The following is a 16,935-nucleotide window of genomic DNA, read 5'->3' as shown; positions in this document are numbered from 1 at the left end:
ATCAACCGCTTCCTTTCATCTTTGCCTTTATTCTTTCAACCTCGACCGACGTTACACACCGAAACAAAACAAAAATCCCCAAAAATTGATTTATATACTCAATTCTATATTCAAGTTATGATGATCAGATTATATATAGATATATCTAATATTAGAAACACATAAAATATAAACATAACACACACACACAAAAAGGCGAAAGACAGATTTAAATATATAAATATAAACACACACAAAAGGGCGAAAGACAGATTTTGGAAATATTATAGATTTATAGCACCACTAATTCGTATACACCATCTGATATAGTGGTGATCATATTTGGTGTCCTAACGCCAATTTGTTAATTCTATAGACACAAAAAGATATAGTATTTCTTAATGTAAATAACTTATTTGTATACGTTATGTTCAATAAATAATTAACAACTACATCAATCTCATACGCATGATGCGGGTCAATATTTAGTTTTAAAGTTTTTTAGTAAACTACTAGTATAACTTTTCCACCAGAAAACACACTATTTACTTGTATTTTTTTTTAAACACTATTTTTATATATTAAACAAAAGATTACAATGAAGATCTTACTAAATCCAAATGAAACAGGTTTATGATTTTAGCTTAGATAAAGCCTATTTTAAACATAAAGATGACTAAGCCATGCTGGAAATCCTGTTGCAATATAGGATTGAAATAGATCTTCAGACACCACACTTTGAGCAATAAGGAAAGGTCCTTTTAGAGCAGTGTGAGAAGCTCCTAACACACGCCATTCCAAAAAATCTTGAAACATTGGAGTAAGCTTAGAGGAAAAGAACTTTAGAGCTGGCCAAGATGAAGGCTTTGTGATAGCTCGGATAAGATCATGATCTTCACTACTGAAGATGATTGAATTGTAATGGAGTGATTTCATACTTTCAATAGCCCAACTCCAGCTTTCAAAAGATGCTTCCGTTCTGCTGTTGATGTTGGTAAAGGATCTTCTAGCGTGAAGCAAAACTTTACCATCTGCATTAGAAAGAACCCAAGCTGCTCCACTTTGATTTCTGTTTTTGTCCCAAGCTGTTCCAATATCGCATTTGATCCAAGACTTTGGTGGAGGTTTCCAACCAAATATAATTCTCTTCTTCCTTTCTTGATCAATTTGATGCTCTTGTTTTTCCATAGCCTTGACTAGGAACCAATGATCAGTTTTTTCATATATTGATCTGATGAAGTAGGGGCCTAAAGAAATCCTGTTTTCGAAAAGGAAAGAGTTCCTATTCTTCCAGATTGACCATAAGATCCAGGGACCACATCTTCTGATTGTAATGGGAACAGACTGATTCAGCATCATTTTTAAAATATAGAAAATGTTTGAGTAGATAGAGGAGGGATCGAAACCGTCCATCGGGATAGGAAAGTTAGAAGAAGCCCATGTATGTCTTGCAGCTGTACATGTAAACAGAACATGATTAATGGATTCTCCTTCTAAACCGCAGATTTGACATCTTGAGTCCACTTTCATTCCTCTGTTGATGAGATTATCTGCAACAGATAAAGCTCCGCTCACCGCCTTCCATAGAAAGATTCTGATCTTTGGTTCTGTTTCAGTAGACCATATACAATCTTTGATTCCATTCAAAGAGGGGAGAGCTTGACCCAAAGCATATGCTTCTTTAAAGGATTCCTTTTCAGCAAACCAGTATCCTGACCGCACATCATATTCACCAGATTTAGTATGGTTCCAACAGAAAAAATCAGGGCAATCAATCACTGGTTTAATCTTTTGGATCAGATTGATATCTCGTTGATATAAGAGATCCTCAAGCTTCCGCCGATCCCATACGTGTGAGCCAGGAATTAACAGATCAGAAACTTTGAGATTTAGGTCAATCATGATGTTCTTCATTAAGGGTATGCGAAGTCTGTCCCCATCAACTATCCATGGTGTGGACCATACTGATAGAGATTGACCATTGCCCACCATGTGCCTTAAGCCCTTAGCCAAGAGATCTCTACCATGCAAAATGCTTCTCCATGCATAAGAGGGACGAGAGCCCATAGGAGCAGATAAGAAAGACCCAAAAGGAAAGTACCTGCTCTTTAGGAATTGGCTGAGAAGAGAGGATTGATCAGAAAGGATCCTCCAAGCTTGCTTACCCAAAAGAGCTTGATTAAATAATTCCAGATCTTTAAAACCCATTCCACCTAGACGTTTTGGAACACAAAGTTTATCCCAACTTAACCAGTGGATTTTTCCTTTTTCTTCTGATGATCGCCACCAAAAAGCTGCCATAGCTGACGTCAAGTTTCTACATGTAGTCTTCGGCAATCTGAAACAGCTCATAGCGTGAATGGGCATCGCCATAGCTACAGATTTGAGGATGATCTCCTTTCCAGCCTGAGAGAGAAACCTTGTGTACCAACCAGACATTCTACCATTCATTTTGTCCTGGATATAAGCTAGCATTTCAACTTTAGATCCACTGAAACATTCAGGGAGACCTAAGTACTTGCCAACTCCGCCTTCAGAAAAAATGCCTAGCTTTATCTGAATTTGTTCTTTCAAATCCAAGCTGATGTTTTTTCCAAAGGTTAGTGAAGATTTCTCTAGATTAATAACCTGACCTGTGGCTTTACCATACTTAAGAAGTATGTCCTGGAAGATCTGACATTGTGAGACATCAGCTTTGAAGAGGAACAGACTGTCGTCTGCAAAAAATAGATGATGTAAAGCCGGTCCTTCATTTGTGAATTTAATACCTTCTAGAGAGCCTTTGTTCGATGCTTGATTTAACAGATGTGTAAGACCTTCCGTGCATAAAACGAAAAGAAATGGTGATAAGGGATCACCCTGTCTGAGACCCCGTTGAGGCGAGATAAAACCATGAGCTTGACCGTTGATCAGAACAGAGTACTTAACCGATGAAACACACGACATGATCCAATTAACCCAAACATCCGCAAAACCAAGCGCTTTGAGAAGAGCTTTTAGATAACTCCATTCTACTCGATCAAAAGCTTTAGACATATCCGTTTTAGCAGCCATAAAGGCTTTTGAAACTGTATCATGCGTCCTGAGACTATGAATAGCTTCATGTGCCAGAATGATATTGTCTGAGATTAGACGATCAGACACAAATGCTGACTGAGTAGGGGACACAATCTCAGGTAGGAACTTCTGAAGTCTTGAGGCTAAGATCTTTGACACTGTTTTATACATAACCGTGCATAAGCTGATAGGCCTCAGATCAGACATAGAAGAGGCATTAGCTTTCTTTGGAATAAGACAGATTTGAGTGTAGTTCCATTCCAAAGGCAAAGTACCAGACTCAAAAAAAGAAAGAACTTCTGTCGTAAGTTGATCACCAACGATGTCCCAATAGCTTTGAAAGAAAAGACCAGACATTCCATCTGCACCTGGAGCACTATCTGGTTTGATCGAGAAAACCGCATTCTTCACTTCCTCAGCTGTTACTCTCATCGTTAAATGATGATTCATATAGGATGTAACTTTTGTTGGGAAGTCTTGAAAAAAGTCAGAGTAGTTCTCTGAATTGGAAGATTTGAAAAGATCGTTGAAATATTGGATAGCCACTTGTCCCTTCGAAGCTTCCGAACGTTGATAAAACCCATTTTTATCTAAAAGCTTCCCAATTTCATTTCTTGATCTTGATGCCTTAACTGCCGCATGGAAAATTTTTGTGTTCCCATCTCCATGAAGAATCCAATCATCTTTGTTTTTTTGTTTCCAAAAATTTTCTTCATCCTTATAAGCTCGCACTAAAGATCTCTTGAGAAAATCCATCTTACCAAAAGATGGAGAGATTAAGGATTCTTCATTTTCTAGCTCCATCTGAATCTTAGAAATCCTGTCCTTTGAGTTAAACTGATTATCTTTCTTCCATCTACTTAAGGCTTTCCGGCACATTCTGAGACGAGAAGCAACCGAGAGGTTTGGACTATGAGGGTTCATATTCCATGCTTTGTTGATAGCTTCTCTAACAAAAGGTTTGTGCAGCATCCTTTTATCAAATCTAAAGGATCCTCTATAAGAGTCTTGAGAAGTTATCAACTTAACCAAAACCGGCCGATGATCTGATCCATGTTTAGCTAAGAATGCTTGATTAGCTACTGGAAATTGGGAAAACCAGTCTTTGTTGCCAAAAGCTCTATCGAGTTTGCTTTGAATCCAAAGGTTTCCTCGTTTACCACTCCAAGTAAAAGAATTACCAGTACTGGGGAGTTCCATCATACCACAAATCTCAAGCATTTCCGAAAACGCATGAAATGTAGAATCATTTCTTCTAGGACCTCCAATCTTTTCCTCATTGTTTAAAATTTCATTAAAATCACCAAGCATGCACCAACTTCCATATCTATTTACACCTATTCTAAGAAGCCGTTCCCACACAAGATGTCTGAGACCGATAGAAGGGTTACCATACACACAAGACAAATGAAACTGCTTATCTTCATATATAACTTTTACATCCAAAATATTCTTGTCAGCATACAGGACTTCGACTTCTACACTGTTTTTCCAAAAAAGAGCAAGACCCCCCCACCTATTTACTGGGTCTACAGTGTACACACGATCATATCCAAGCCAGCATTGCAAATCTACTAAAGTATTCCGAGGTTTCATAGTTTCCATTAAGAAAAAAATCTCAGGGAAATACGTACAACGTAGTTCCGTGAGACGCTGAACTGTCGGTTCCTGAGGACCTCCCACTCCCCGGCAGTTCCAGCTGAGAAAGCTCATTTAAACGTTGGACAGTCCCTCAGTTGGGACCGTCTTTGATGCATTGTTTCGAGCAACTTTGGATGCACCCCCCAAGTCTACTTCCGCTTTCCTTTTAACTTGACCAGCTTCTTTTAAAATAGGATTCTTCGAAGAACCCGCAACTGCTGTTGTTCTTTCTTTTGAGCGAGCTAACCTTGTGAATTTCCCTGGTCTTCGACGCCTCTTACCCTTGATGAGAGAAGCTCCGGAGATTTCAGTTGAGGAAGAGGTGAACTGAGTACCCGTTGAGCTTGAAGAGTAAGGAAGAGAGAGTCTAGAGAAAGCATCCAGATCCTTATAAGCTGGATTACGTCCTGCCGCTATCGCTCCAGCCATTAGCTTCGAACTTTGGTGATCTTTGACAAGAGACTGTGTTGAGGAAGAGTCAGTATCATATCCAAACACAATTCCTTTTCCTTTGTTGAGATTTGTGGTGAAAATTGGAGGAGGTTCCAGCTGCAAGATCGTTTTCCTTGTGATAGGATCATTCTCTGCTTCTTTAACCGATGATATCACTCTTTGTTCCCTGATCAATCTGTCTTCATTATTTGACGCCAAAAGATAGTTCCTCATTTCTTGTAGAACCTCCGGGTTTATCTTTGGCCGTCCAGTTAAAGGATTGATGCCCACCTGATTCTCATTCAAGACTCCATAGAGAGGATCTGATTCAGATAAGGTAAGATGAGCTTGACCCTGTTGAGAAGAGGACACATTAGGAGTTATGTTCCTCGGAATGTCTTGTTGGTGAGCTAGAAAAGGGCAACGATCCTTTGCATGTGTAAGCCTCTGACAGTGAGTACAGCGCTTCTGAACTTTTTCATAAAAATAGAGGATTGTAGTTTGCCCTCCTCCTGGTAAATTTAGAATTCTTGATTTCTTCAACGGTTTAGAGACATCAAGGAGAATTTTGACTCGTACATAATCTTGTCTCTGAGGCTTGTCAGGATCAAAAGCCACTTCTACTACATGACCAATTAAACCACCGAGTTCAGTGATAGCCGGTTTCGTGTAGTGATTCACCGGTATGTTCTTGATTTGCATCCAGATTTGTACGTTTTGGAGAAAACCCGGAGGAGGACGTTCAACCCATCTTTCAACCGCTAGGCCCCAATCATCAAAGGTATGGAAACCTTTCTCTAGAACTTCTTCTAGATCATGTGCATGGTTGAAAATAAACTGAAATCTCTCTTTTGTAAGAGCGATTCCTCTAACGCGGTTATATTTTTGCCATTTGCGAGGCATCTCAAGGATCAGTTTCGCCATATTTTGATGAGTTGGGTTGAGAAGACGACCGATCAAACTGTTTGAGTTTCTTTCTGTAGCATAGTATTGAGGAAGATCCGGGAGATTATAAGGTGCATCATCATCATCTGTAAGAGACATAGCTAGCATTGCTTTATCCATTTCGGAGGACATGTTGGAGAGAAGGAAATTTTTAGATTGAAAGAAAGAAGAGGTGACGATCTTAACATGCAAAGAGTAAACAAGAGTATTTAGTGAAGAAATTTGAAGATCTAAGCTCTTTCAGGAGATATTCCCAAAAGAGAGTCCAAAGCTCTAGAGAGAAACTCTAGAGAGACAAGCTTTACACACTATTTACTTGTAATTTTTGCAAATAAAAAGCACTCTGAAATTAATTAATTTATATATATTCTTGAAAGAAAGCAATTAAAAGAGCAATTCATTTATTGGGAAATAAATAAAGAACGGTATGACAGGGATAGTTGGGTAAATTCGGGCAACTTCAGCCGTGAATTAGTTATAAGTAAACCGGACGGTTAAGAGGTCGTCTTCTTATTGCTTCTTCTTCCTTCTCTTCAACGTCCCCTTCTCTTCCACTTCACGTCCCTGCGAATTTAAAGAGCCACCTGTTCCTAGAGAGAGAGAGAGAGAGAACCAAAATCTCTTTAGCACAATCTCTTATGGAAAAAATTACAGAGTACTAATTCTGAAATCGCAGATTCTTGTTTCGGAAGCTCTGAAGATTGAGCTGCTCCCTTTGTGTGTGTAGCTGGTTTATGAGCTTGATTCATCTTATGGAATAGATATTTTTTGGTTTCTTGGAACCCTGTTCTTCTTCTTCTTCTTCTGGTCTTGTTGAAGGAAAAAAAAACAATGTCTCCAAAGATCAAAGGAGAGAATCTTTACTCTAGAAGCTTCGTATCAAGAAAATGGACGTTTCTACTCTGTTTTGCAAGTTTCTGCTTCGGGATATTTTTCACCGATAGGTATTATTACTTTAATTTTTTTTGAATTTTCAAGTTCTTTTATTTTTAAATCTGTATTATACTCTGTTTCTCATAGTTTCAAATCAATCCATAAGTCTTAAGAAGCGATTATAAGCCAGTTCTAGTCTATTTCTTTGAACATAACGTTACGTAATTCATACCTTAGTCTACGGATTTGAAGTTTCTTGATATGGAAAAAATTCAAACTCTGATCTCTTTATATGATTATGGTTTAATAACTCTGGTTTAAGCTAACATGAGATTATATCAAATCTTTTTGTCTCAAAACATTTTGGTGTGAATTTTTACAGGATGTGGAATATTCCAGAGTCTAACGACATGGCTCGACCATCCGTGACAGAAGCTGAAAGATTGAAGCTTATCTCCGAAGGCTGTGGTCCTAAAACAGTAAGTGTCATGTCAGGTCATGTGTTCCTTTTGGTTCAGTTAGTTAGAAGACTTCTTAAAAATGACCTGATTGGTTTTAATCCTTTTTAGCTTTACCAGAAAGAAGTAAAACGCGACCCCCAGGTTTTGTTTGGAGAAGTCTCCAAGACTCATAACGCTATACAGTAAGATTAAAAAATATATTAGTAATCAAATTACAGATTCTTACAAGACTTAATTGTCTCTGTGTTTTAAAAACTTTTTTTCTTTTGTTTCATTTACAGGACATTGGACAAGACCATTTCAAGCTTAGAGATGGAGTTAGCCGCAGCTAGATCAGCTCAGGAGTCTTTAACGAACGGTGCTCCTGTTTCTAATGATGTGGAGAAGAACCAATCACCAGGGAAGAAAAGAAGATATTTGATGGTTGTGGGGATTAACACTGCTTTTAGTAGCCGAAAGAGAAGAGATTCTATTCGAACTACTTGGATGCCTCAAGGTTCCAACACGGCAACACCACTCACTTTCTAGCTTCCCTTTTTATCTTTCAACTTGCTCATATCAAATATGTTACTTGATGGTTGTTTAGGTGAAAAAAGAAAGAAATTGGAGGAAGAAAAGGGAATTATTATCCGGTTTGTGATTGGTCATAGGTAAGAGTTTTAAACATTTTAGTATAAATGTCAGATATGTAATCAATCACTATGTTCTTTCTTAGTTTCTGAGATGAGTTTCCTTATATCCAGTGTTGTTTGTTATTTGCTTCTTTAGTGCCACAGCTGGGGGAATCCTAGACCGATCCATTGAAGCAGAGGACAAGAAGCATGGAGATTTCATGAGATTGGTATTTTTCTCTTTTCTTAAATTAACATGAGTTTTTGATGGCCAAAGCTGTTATTCTTATCTTCATTTGTGATATTCCTGATGCTTTTAACAGGACCATGTTGAAGGATACTTAGAGTTATCAGGCAAAACAAAAACATATTTTTCTACAGCCTTCTCAATGTGGGATGCAGATTTCTATATCAAAGTAGATGATGATGTTCATGTAAATATCGGTAAGCTCTACAAAAACCTTCTAGCAGAAAAAAATGTTAAAGATTCAGTCAGCAGTTTCCCCATTTTAATAAGTTTTTTTTTGTTGGAATATCAACAGCAACTCTTGGAGAAACTCTTGTTAGACACAGGAAAAAACCTCGAGTCTATATCGGCTGCATGAAGTCTGGTCCAGTACTATCTCAAAAGTAAATATCCAACTTCTCTCAGCCTCCTTCTTCTTGAATCAGTTTCTCAGTTTTGGTTTAACTGACCTTTGTATATGTCTATGGAGCAGAGGAGTTAGATACCACGAGCCAGAGTATTGGAAGTTTGGTGAGAACGGGAACAAGTACTTCCGTCACGCTACTGGACAGCTATACGCCATTTCAAGAGACTTGGCTTCTTATATTTCCATTAATCAGTAAGACTTGGAACTTCTCTTTTGTGTGTCTTGTATTTTGTACCTCATTTTAACTCATTGGTGTTAATATAATGCTTCTCCAGGCATGTTCTGCACAAATATGCAAATGAGGATGTTACATTGGGTGCTTGGTTTATCGGTCTTGATGTCACCCATATCGATGACAGAAGACTATGTTGCGGCACTCCTCCTGGTACCTTCTTGGTTTCTACACTCAGTTCAATACGTTTTAGATGATTGTAGAGTAGTGAAAAGCTAGCTCAATGCACTTAACTAGAATGTTTCCTTTAAGTAATGCTAAAAGGAGACCAAAAGACTATCAAAAATCTGTAGTGACACTAAACCTTTACCTCATTGTAACATTTGAATCTTATTCTTGAGAGGGAATTGCAGATTGTGAATGGAAGGCACAAGCAGGGAACATATGTGTTGCTTCATTTGACTGGACATGTAGCGGTATCTGCAGATCCGCTGATCGCATAAAGGAGGTTCACAGGAGATGTGGTGAACCGGAGAACGCTATTTGGAAAGCTACATTTTGAGGCCTTTCCACAACATATAAAGAAATGGTCATGCAGAAAATAATTCTCCTTCTGCAATATTCTTTGAGATTTATCTACTTTTGTAATAATTGTATCATAGTTACTTACTTACATAAGGGAGGACTATAGTGAGAGAAAGATAAGGATATGAACCTCTTGAAAGTTTAGCGTTTTGCGATAAGAGTTTCCGATAGAGTAGAAGAAAACCTGTCGCAGTCACAGCCGCAACAGCTACAGCAAACGCACTTATTTCTTTCTGTTTTTTTTTTTTTTTATGTTATTTTTTTGGAGTGAAGTAGCTTGTGGGTTTTAGTACAATTTACAAACTGTTAATGATTTGACTTATGGAGCTACGATTTTGAATAACAAGAAAAAGATTTTAAGTTTTAAAGTCTTCTACTTCAGACATTGGGGGTGATTGGTTGGGTTGTAACTGTAGAAAATTTACTTTAGCATTTTGTCTGTAGGATTTTTGATTTAGTTTTAAGTGATGTAGATTTAAATTTTCTTACAGCTAAAAAAATGAAGCTTTAGAAAATAAGATTTTTACAACCATTTTTTGTGTGTTTTTGCTGTAATTTTAATTTTTTGGTTGTAACTTTAAAAACCAAGATAAATCATGATTGGTAATATTTAAGGTTGTAGATGAAAATTAAATCTAAAACCACTTCTTACAACCCAACCAATCACTTTATCTTCAAGAATCAAATGTTTTATATCTTTATTACAAATAAAAAATTAATATAAAATACCATTCATATTTTTTTTTATTTTTACTGATCAAAGTAAGATAAAACATTGAATGTTATTTGATTCTGTATGTGCCACTTAGTCTCTGTCGCTGGTTCCATATTTATTCTGCTTGGAAGCTAAACAAAAGAGTTGCAACAAGAGAAAATAAAAGTAACGCTTGAAAGCAAAACTGAACCACAAGAAATAAAGTTGTTTCCGTCTTTTAGTGATTCATTCACGAGATATTCATTGGAGTTAATGTGTCCTTGCTCCATTTTTTGGATTCTTCTGTTAAATTATTTGCTTTTGATGTATTGTGTTGGGAATGTGGCTCTTTGTTTTCTTCACCGCAATTTAGGGGCTTTTGTATTCTTCTGAACATTTACTTTTCAGTCTCTCTTCTCCACCACAATCACCTTTCCTACTCCACTAGTTTTCCATGCAAAGTTTTGGTCTGCGTTTGAATTCAGTGGCTCTGTATCTGTGAATTACTACGATTTTGAGAGGTATGTTGTTTAGTTTTATAAAAGTTTTAATGTGATTGTTGTGATAAAGAATATGTATAAACTTGTATATTTTTGGTAAATAACTTGCTTTCTTAAAAAAGTAATATACTTAGAGAAGGATATATAGAGCTAAAATGGGAAAATGGAAGTATGGTCAATTTGCACTATACATGTGAACAACAACCAAACAAAGTAGATAGAAACAAGCGGTCAGAGTTTCTTAAGTTTTAAAGTCTAGATAAGTATCATTCCCTTGATAGACTCAACAACACTGTTCTAGGTGATGTCTTTGTCTCAACAACACTGTTCCGTTGATGTCTTGGTTTTGTCCGTTTACTCTCTTTGTAAACTGAGAGAAAACTCCTTTTCTAGAGAAAATAACTCTCTTACTACAAGGTAAACGTTGTTTAATATCTTCTTGCTCTTTCCATGTGTTTATATATCTATCTATCTTCAGAATAATGATATAACATCCAGAGGATACAATAGGTGAAAAAGAGTGAATCTTTGTAAAGGGGAAGCTATGACTGAAACGGTTTGGATCATGATGTGGTTACCTTTGGTAGTAATGGGATTGTTTGTTCTTAAATGGTTGTTGAAGAGAGTGAATGTTTGGATTTATGAGTCCAAACTTGGGGAGAAGAGACACTATCTACCACCAGGAGATTTGGGATGGCCTTTCATAGGCAACATGTTGCCCTTTCTTAGAGCTTTCAAAACATCTGATCCTGATTCCTTCATCAGAACCTACATCACAAGGTACCTCTTGCTTCTCCATATTTTGATTGTTAGGTTAAAGTTGAGATTATTTTTTCTTTCTTGCTTCTCCATATTAACTAAGACATGTCTATGTTTGCTCAATGATGCAGGTATGGACATAACGGTGTTTATAAAGTACACATGTTTGGGAACCCAAGTGTAATAGTAACAACACCGGAGACTTGTCGGAAAGTTCTAACGGATGATGACTGCTTCCAGCCAGGCTGGCCAAAATCCACCATGGAACTCATTGGCAAGAAGTCATTTATCGGTATCTCCTTTGAAGAACACAAGCGGCTCAGGCGTTTGACCGCTGCTCCTGTCAATGGACATGAAGCTCTCTCTGTCTACATAAAGTACATTGAAGAAACTGTTGTTACCGCTCTAGAAAACTGGTCCAAGATGGGAGAAATCGAGTTCTTGACTCATGTGCGCAAGCTAACGTTTAGGATCATCATGTACATATTTATGAGCACAGAGAGTGAGCATGTTATGGATGCATTGGAAAGGGAGTATACTAACCTTAACTATGGAGTTAGAGCAATGGCTATTAATATTCCTGGCTTTGCTTATCATAAAGCACTTAAGGTAAACAAACAAGTTTACACATTGATAACTCTTGTGCATAGTTTTAGGGACTTAAAGGATTAGTGTTTTTTTATTTATACAGGCGAGGAAAAAACTTGTAGCTGCCTTTCAATCCTCAGTGACTAACAGAAGAAACCAAAGGAAGCAGAATGTATCAACCAATAAGAAAGACATGTTGGATAATCTAATAGAGGCTAAAGATGAAAACGGGAGAACTCTAGAGGATGAGGAGATTATAGACGTTTTGTTAATGTATCTTAATGCCGGTCATGAATCTTCTGGACACACCATTATGTGGGCTACCATTTTCCTTCAGGAACACCCTGAGATTCTACAAAAGGCAAAGGTAATATGAGAAGTTATGTTTTTATACCTCTTTTCCATTTCATTTTACAATCTTGAGTTGGTGATATTGGTTTTATCATAGGAAGAACAAGAGAGGATTGTTAAAAAGAGAGCACCGGGACAGAGTTTGACTCTTAAAGAGACACGTGAGATGGAGTATCTTTCCCAGGTGCCTCATTGCAACACAATTTTTTTTGGTTTTTATAAGATTGTATGATTCGTTACACAATACATTTTTAAACAGGTTATTGATGAGACACTTCGAGTAATAACATTCTCTTTAACGGCCTTCCGGGAAGCAAAGAGTGATGTCCAAATGAATGGTCAGTACATAGTATATACTCATCACCTACATGGAACACTGTTAATTTATATTTAAAACCTTTTTTGTATATTCATTTTCTCATGTTTTTTTTTTGTATTTAGGCTATATCATACCAAAAGGCTGGAAGGTTCTGACATGGTTCAGGGACGTTCACCTGGATCCTGAGATCTACCCTGATCCAAAAAAATTTGATCCTTCAAGATGGGAGGTATGTAAAGATAAACAGAGTTGTCGTACGTTGGACAATTATAAAACTCTCAATATATGTCTAAAGAAACTGAAACATGGTCTGGTTCTTTGTACAGGGATACACACCAAAGGCAGGCACATTCCTTCCTTTTGGTTTAGGAAGCCATCTCTGTCCAGGAAACGATCTTGCCAAGCTCGAGATTTCCATTTTTCTTCATCACTTCCTCCTCAAATACCGGTATCACTCTCTCTCTCTCTCTCTCTCTCTCTCTCTCTCTCTCTCTCTCTCTCTCTCTCTCTCTCTCTCTCTCTCTCTCTCTCTCTCTCTATCTATGTTTGCATATAGCTTAGCTTTATAGTTCTAAAACTCTTCACTATAGCTGCAGATTCATAATGTTTTGTTTTCCAAATGCAGGGTGGAGAGGAGCAATCCTGGTTGTCCGGTGATGTTTTTGCCTCACACCAGACCCAAGGATAATTGCTTGGCAAGAATCACCAAAACGGCGCCGTAAAATCATCTTCAAACTAGTAGTCCCTTACCAAATGTATAAGCTGCTTCTCTTTGAACTCAATCCAAACCGGTTTGGTTTGATTATGTTTACTAAAAATATATGTATCAAATTGTTTTATGGATTTCCAGTCATCAGTATATATATATATATATATATCTCTTTTCATTATCCCTTGCGCAAGATCTTGTCATACCTTAGCAGAAAATTGACATGTGAATAACAAAATGATGATTCTGTATATCCATTGTGGTATAAACATAAGATCAATGATGTATTCACATTCACACTCCTTTTACGAAGTGATTTAACATAAGATCATAATAATGTATAATAATAATGCATGGTCTTCGCATGAATGAACCGAACCCCCTCTATTCCAGAACCCTCAAATTTTGAAGTTAAAAACGCTGCAACGTTTTGTCATGTACAAACGACACGCAAACTGATATCATGTGTGTCGTTTCAGTAAAACCAAAACGGCACAAAGTGTACCTTTCATATTTATTTACAGTGGGATGGGTTAATCAATCAATCTCTTTATATAAGAAGTGTGAACAATTTTTAAAAATAAATCATATAATAAGACGGGACAAAAGGTTTTTAAAGTCTGTAATATTCAAACAATAGTCACTCACTCAGGTCTTGGAGTCCACTGTTCTGAGATTTTCTCCGCGAGGAGAGGTGGTGGAGCTTTTAGTTGGTTATGTTAAATGCTGTCTTCGTTCTCAATGTGTGGTAATGTGTTGAGGTTACTTTGGGGTTGCATGAATGAACCGAACCCCTCTACTCCAGTTACATACTGGCTTCTCATCTCATAAGAGCATCCAGGTAGCTTTTTGAGGAGAATTGCATCATGTATTATGCCTCCTTTATAGAGCCACAAGGCAACATCTTTGTCATGAATTATATTAGCTTTTTAATTTTGTCAACTACTCATACAATGAGATCAAGTTCTATCCGATGGGAAGGTTATTCCAAGAACCAACTCTTCTGAGCTGGTCTGATCTTCTTCTCCGTAATTTCATCTTCCATGCAAAGTTAACATATCTACTTCGTTCCTTTTCCTGTGAGAAAACAAAGTATTTTTACGTAGCATTATATGAGATGCCTAAGTCAATTTTACCAACATGTTCCAATGAAGACCATGCATATTGCTAAAAGTAAAACGAAGTGGACGCACCATATTTTACTACCTCATTTTGAGAATCTATCCTCAAATCCAAGAATCAGCTTTCGTTCTCATTATTTGTCCTGAAAAATCTTTGTGAATGAAACAAATTTTATAACTTTTTGTTATTTTATTACTATTAGAGCACTTCCAACGGGTAAACTCCATTGAGTTTTTTAAAAAGTTAAAAAAAATATATATTTTTAATTATGCAACAAAATTTTGACTTTTGCTGACTAACTAAACCACTTAACAAATGCCACATAGTTGTTTGGGGATTTTTAATTAGATTCTAAAAAGTTTTAAGATTAAAACCACACTCTCTTCTCTTGCATCTTTTTTATTATTATATTAATTTAAATGAAATATTCTCTTTAGATTTATACGATTTTTTCAATGGTCGTATAAACTTTCTTCATTTGTAGGCCTGGCCAAGCTTCAAAACTACCAAATACCTTTAAAAAAAAAACATTTTATACAAGTCCAGCTATGTCAGAAATTAGACCAGAGAAAAATCTAGAATATGTAGTTTGCATATTAATACTTGATCTCGGAAATGGTGCATTTTTAGTTTTTAAAAATAGTCTTTTTCGCATGATACTGACTCACTGTCATATGACATGGGATTTACAGAAGTGTAACTAAATTTTGAGAAAAACTATACCTCCGAAAAAAGAACTACGGTATAACCTCTTTAAACTAATACTCTATAAATTAATATACACTATAAATTTCTATAAAATAATATAATTTTATAGTTTCAAATTGAGTTTTTGGTTCAATTATTATATCAATAAATTAATATCTCTATAAATTAATTAAAAAATTATAGTGTTGGTATAGTTTCAACAATATTAATTTATTTATAGAGGTTTTACTGTATAATCTGAGGATAGTGTTTCATTTTCTTTGCTTTATGGTCATCTGGGGTGACATATAAAATAAATAAAGTAAAGTGAAATGTAGAAGGAATTAAAGAGACCTCTGACCTAAGAACTATAGTGTGATGTAAGAACTCAGGTAAGGTGCAAGTATATAAACATCAGGAACAATATACATTCACTACTTGTACATTATTATCTATCTTCACTTTTATTTTTTCTTTCTTGAGTTGCCGAAATCTAAGGAGGTTATTTATGGGAAGAGTGTGGAATAATTTGCAGATGACATAAGCAAATGGCAGTGTATGCAACTAGCGAAGTCGTCTCGCAACCAAGTACATTACTCATGATACGTAATATCTCTTCCTAACGTGGGTAATAATTCTTGTCCTTATTACAACTCAAATTATATATAATCTGACAAATGGCATTAATCGTCCCTGTTTATTCTAGTTTGTGATCCTCATGATGTAGGTTTTAAGGTTGTACACTACTTGGGTTTATGGTAGTAACATTGTTAAAATGTCACGTTTGAATTCAAGAGATATTGTTCTTTTTGTAGTCAAACATTGGCAAGAAACTATGTTAAAGCATGAGCTTTTGGCCGAAAATAATGAATTTATTTGTCGATTAATTTGACAATAATCTTCTAAAACTAATAGTGGATCACAAAAAGTTTGATCAGAGATAAAGAATTCTAATTTCTTTAAAAATCAAGACGTACAAATATAGTATTTAATAATCCATAAGTTTTTGGGTTATTGGGCTTTGTATTCAAAAGGCTGATTTTTGTGTTCAAAAGACAAATATAATTTGTAGTATAGAAAAATTATGGACTAATCACTAATGTTAATTGATTGTAAAATGGTAAACTTTATTGTTTTATAAAAGAAGTTTGATAAATCTAGATTATCAAATCCAAAATTAGGATTCGCCCGAAAAATGAACTAAGTAAAAGAATAATATGAGTTAATTAACAAAGAAAAATATATAAGCTCAAACTAGGCCTGAGCGTTTTTAACTCAACCCGAAATACCTACCTAGACCCGAACCGGAAAAACCAAAACCGAATCCGAACTGTTATACAAAAATATCTGAACGGGACTTATGAGCTTAGTACTTTGGTGTTTGGTTATAATCCGAATCGAACCGACATCCGAACTAGGATCCGAAGATATCCGAAATTAGTTAAATATGTTAAAGTTTTTATATATTTAAGATGATTTAGATATTTTAAGAAATTCAAAATATTTTTTTAGTTTGTTTTAATTGTTATTTTGAATACTTTTTAGTTAATTTAGATAGTTTAACTAATTTTTAATTAGATTTGTAAACAATTATATATTTTGAAAAAAAATTGTCAATTTTTAAGGTTTTAAAAAAAAATATTTTTAGACGATTTTAAACATTGGTTACATCCGATCCGAACCGAACCCGAAAGGAACCGAACCAAACCGATCCAATAATTAGTAAAACCCGAATGGTACTTCTGAGCATAACACCGAAAATCCGAAAATCTGAATTATCCGGACCGAAACCGAACG

The 16,935-nt window shown here is 35.9% G+C and overlaps 3 protein-coding genes across 6 annotated transcripts; 2 read left to right on the top strand and 1 right to left on the bottom strand.

The window, feature by feature from the left end:
- Positions 1-4,749: 4,749 nt before the first annotated feature.
- Positions 4,750-6,174, bottom strand: LOC103867841. The gene has a single exon (XM_009145926.1). It carries the CDS (start codon positions 6,172-6,174, stop codon positions 4,750-4,752), a length of 1,425 nt encoding a protein of 474 aa, XP_009144174.1.
- Positions 6,175-6,614: 440 nt separating this feature from the next.
- On the top strand, positions 6,615-9,777 carry LOC103867648 (probable beta-1,3-galactosyltransferase 3). 2 transcript variants are annotated; one of them, XM_009145741.3, is made up of 11 exons: positions 6,615-6,998; positions 7,310-7,406; positions 7,506-7,570; positions 7,670-7,884; positions 7,975-8,038; positions 8,157-8,229; positions 8,323-8,443; positions 8,542-8,629; positions 8,719-8,844; positions 8,928-9,037; positions 9,238-9,777. In XM_009145741.3, the coding sequence occupies exons 1-11, from the start codon at positions 6,886-6,888 to the stop codon at positions 9,384-9,386; spliced, it is 1,221 nt and encodes a 406-aa protein (XP_009143989.1). In that variant the 5' UTR covers positions 6,615-6,885; the 3' UTR covers positions 9,387-9,777. The 2 variants fall into 2 exon arrangements, with proteins under 2 accessions (XP_009143989.1, XP_009143988.1); XM_009145740.3 differs by having other exon boundaries at positions 6,617-6,998; positions 7,497-7,570.
- Positions 9,778-10,281: 504 nt separating this feature from the next.
- Positions 10,282-13,510, top strand: LOC103867649 (ent-kaurenoic acid oxidase 2). 3 transcript variants are annotated; one of them, XM_009145746.3, is made up of 9 exons: positions 10,282-10,624; positions 11,114-11,383; positions 11,494-11,971; positions 12,054-12,317; positions 12,399-12,485; positions 12,561-12,639; positions 12,743-12,849; positions 12,947-13,068; positions 13,246-13,510. In XM_009145746.3, the coding sequence occupies exons 2-9, from the start codon at positions 11,148-11,150 to the stop codon at positions 13,340-13,342; spliced, it is 1,470 nt and encodes a 489-aa protein (XP_009143994.1). In that variant the 5' UTR covers positions 10,282-10,624; positions 11,114-11,147; the 3' UTR covers positions 13,343-13,510. The 3 variants fall into 3 exon arrangements, with proteins under 3 accessions (XP_009143994.1, XP_009143993.1, XP_033147644.1); XM_009145745.3 differs by having other exon boundaries at positions 10,283-10,624; positions 11,082-11,383; XM_033291753.1 differs by lacking the exon at positions 10,282-10,624 and adding an exon at positions 10,707-11,020.
- The last annotated feature ends 3,425 nt before the right edge of the window (positions 13,511-16,935 follow it).

Source organism: Brassica rapa, chromosome A05 (assembly GCF_000309985.2).
Source record: "Brassica rapa cultivar Chiifu-401-42 chromosome A05, CAAS_Brap_v3.01, whole genome shotgun sequence".
Lineage (NCBI taxonomy): Eukaryota > Viridiplantae > Streptophyta > Magnoliopsida > Brassicales > Brassicaceae > Brassica > Brassica rapa.
This window is presented reverse-complemented; position numbering and strand designations above follow the sequence as displayed.

Bases quoted from the DNA above. Each gene is read 5' to 3' on its own strand.
- LOC103867841 (XM_009145926.1), bottom strand. From the start codon at position 6,174: ATGGATAAAGCAATGCTAGCTATGTCTCTTACAGATGATGATGATGCA.
- LOC103867649 (XM_009145746.3), top strand. From the start codon at position 11,148: ATGACTGAAACGGTTTGGATCATGATGTGGTTACCTTTGGTAGTAATG. The intron at 11,384-11,493 runs GTACCTCTTGCT...TCAATGATGCAG, and splicing joins ATCAGAACCTACATCACAAG to GTATGGACATAACGGTGTTT. The intron at 12,640-12,742 runs GTCAGTACATAG...TTTTGTATTTAG, and splicing joins GAGTGATGTCCAAATGAATG to GCTATATCATACCAAAAGGC.
- LOC103867648 (XM_009145740.3), top strand. From the start codon at position 6,886: ATGTCTCCAAAGATCAAAGGAGAGAATCTTTACTCTAGAAGCTTCGTA. The intron at 6,999-7,309 runs GTATTATTACTT...GAATTTTTACAG, and splicing joins GGGATATTTTTCACCGATAG to GATGTGGAATATTCCAGAGT. The intron at 8,039-8,156 runs GTAAGAGTTTTA...TTGCTTCTTTAG, and splicing joins CGGTTTGTGATTGGTCATAG to TGCCACAGCTGGGGGAATCC.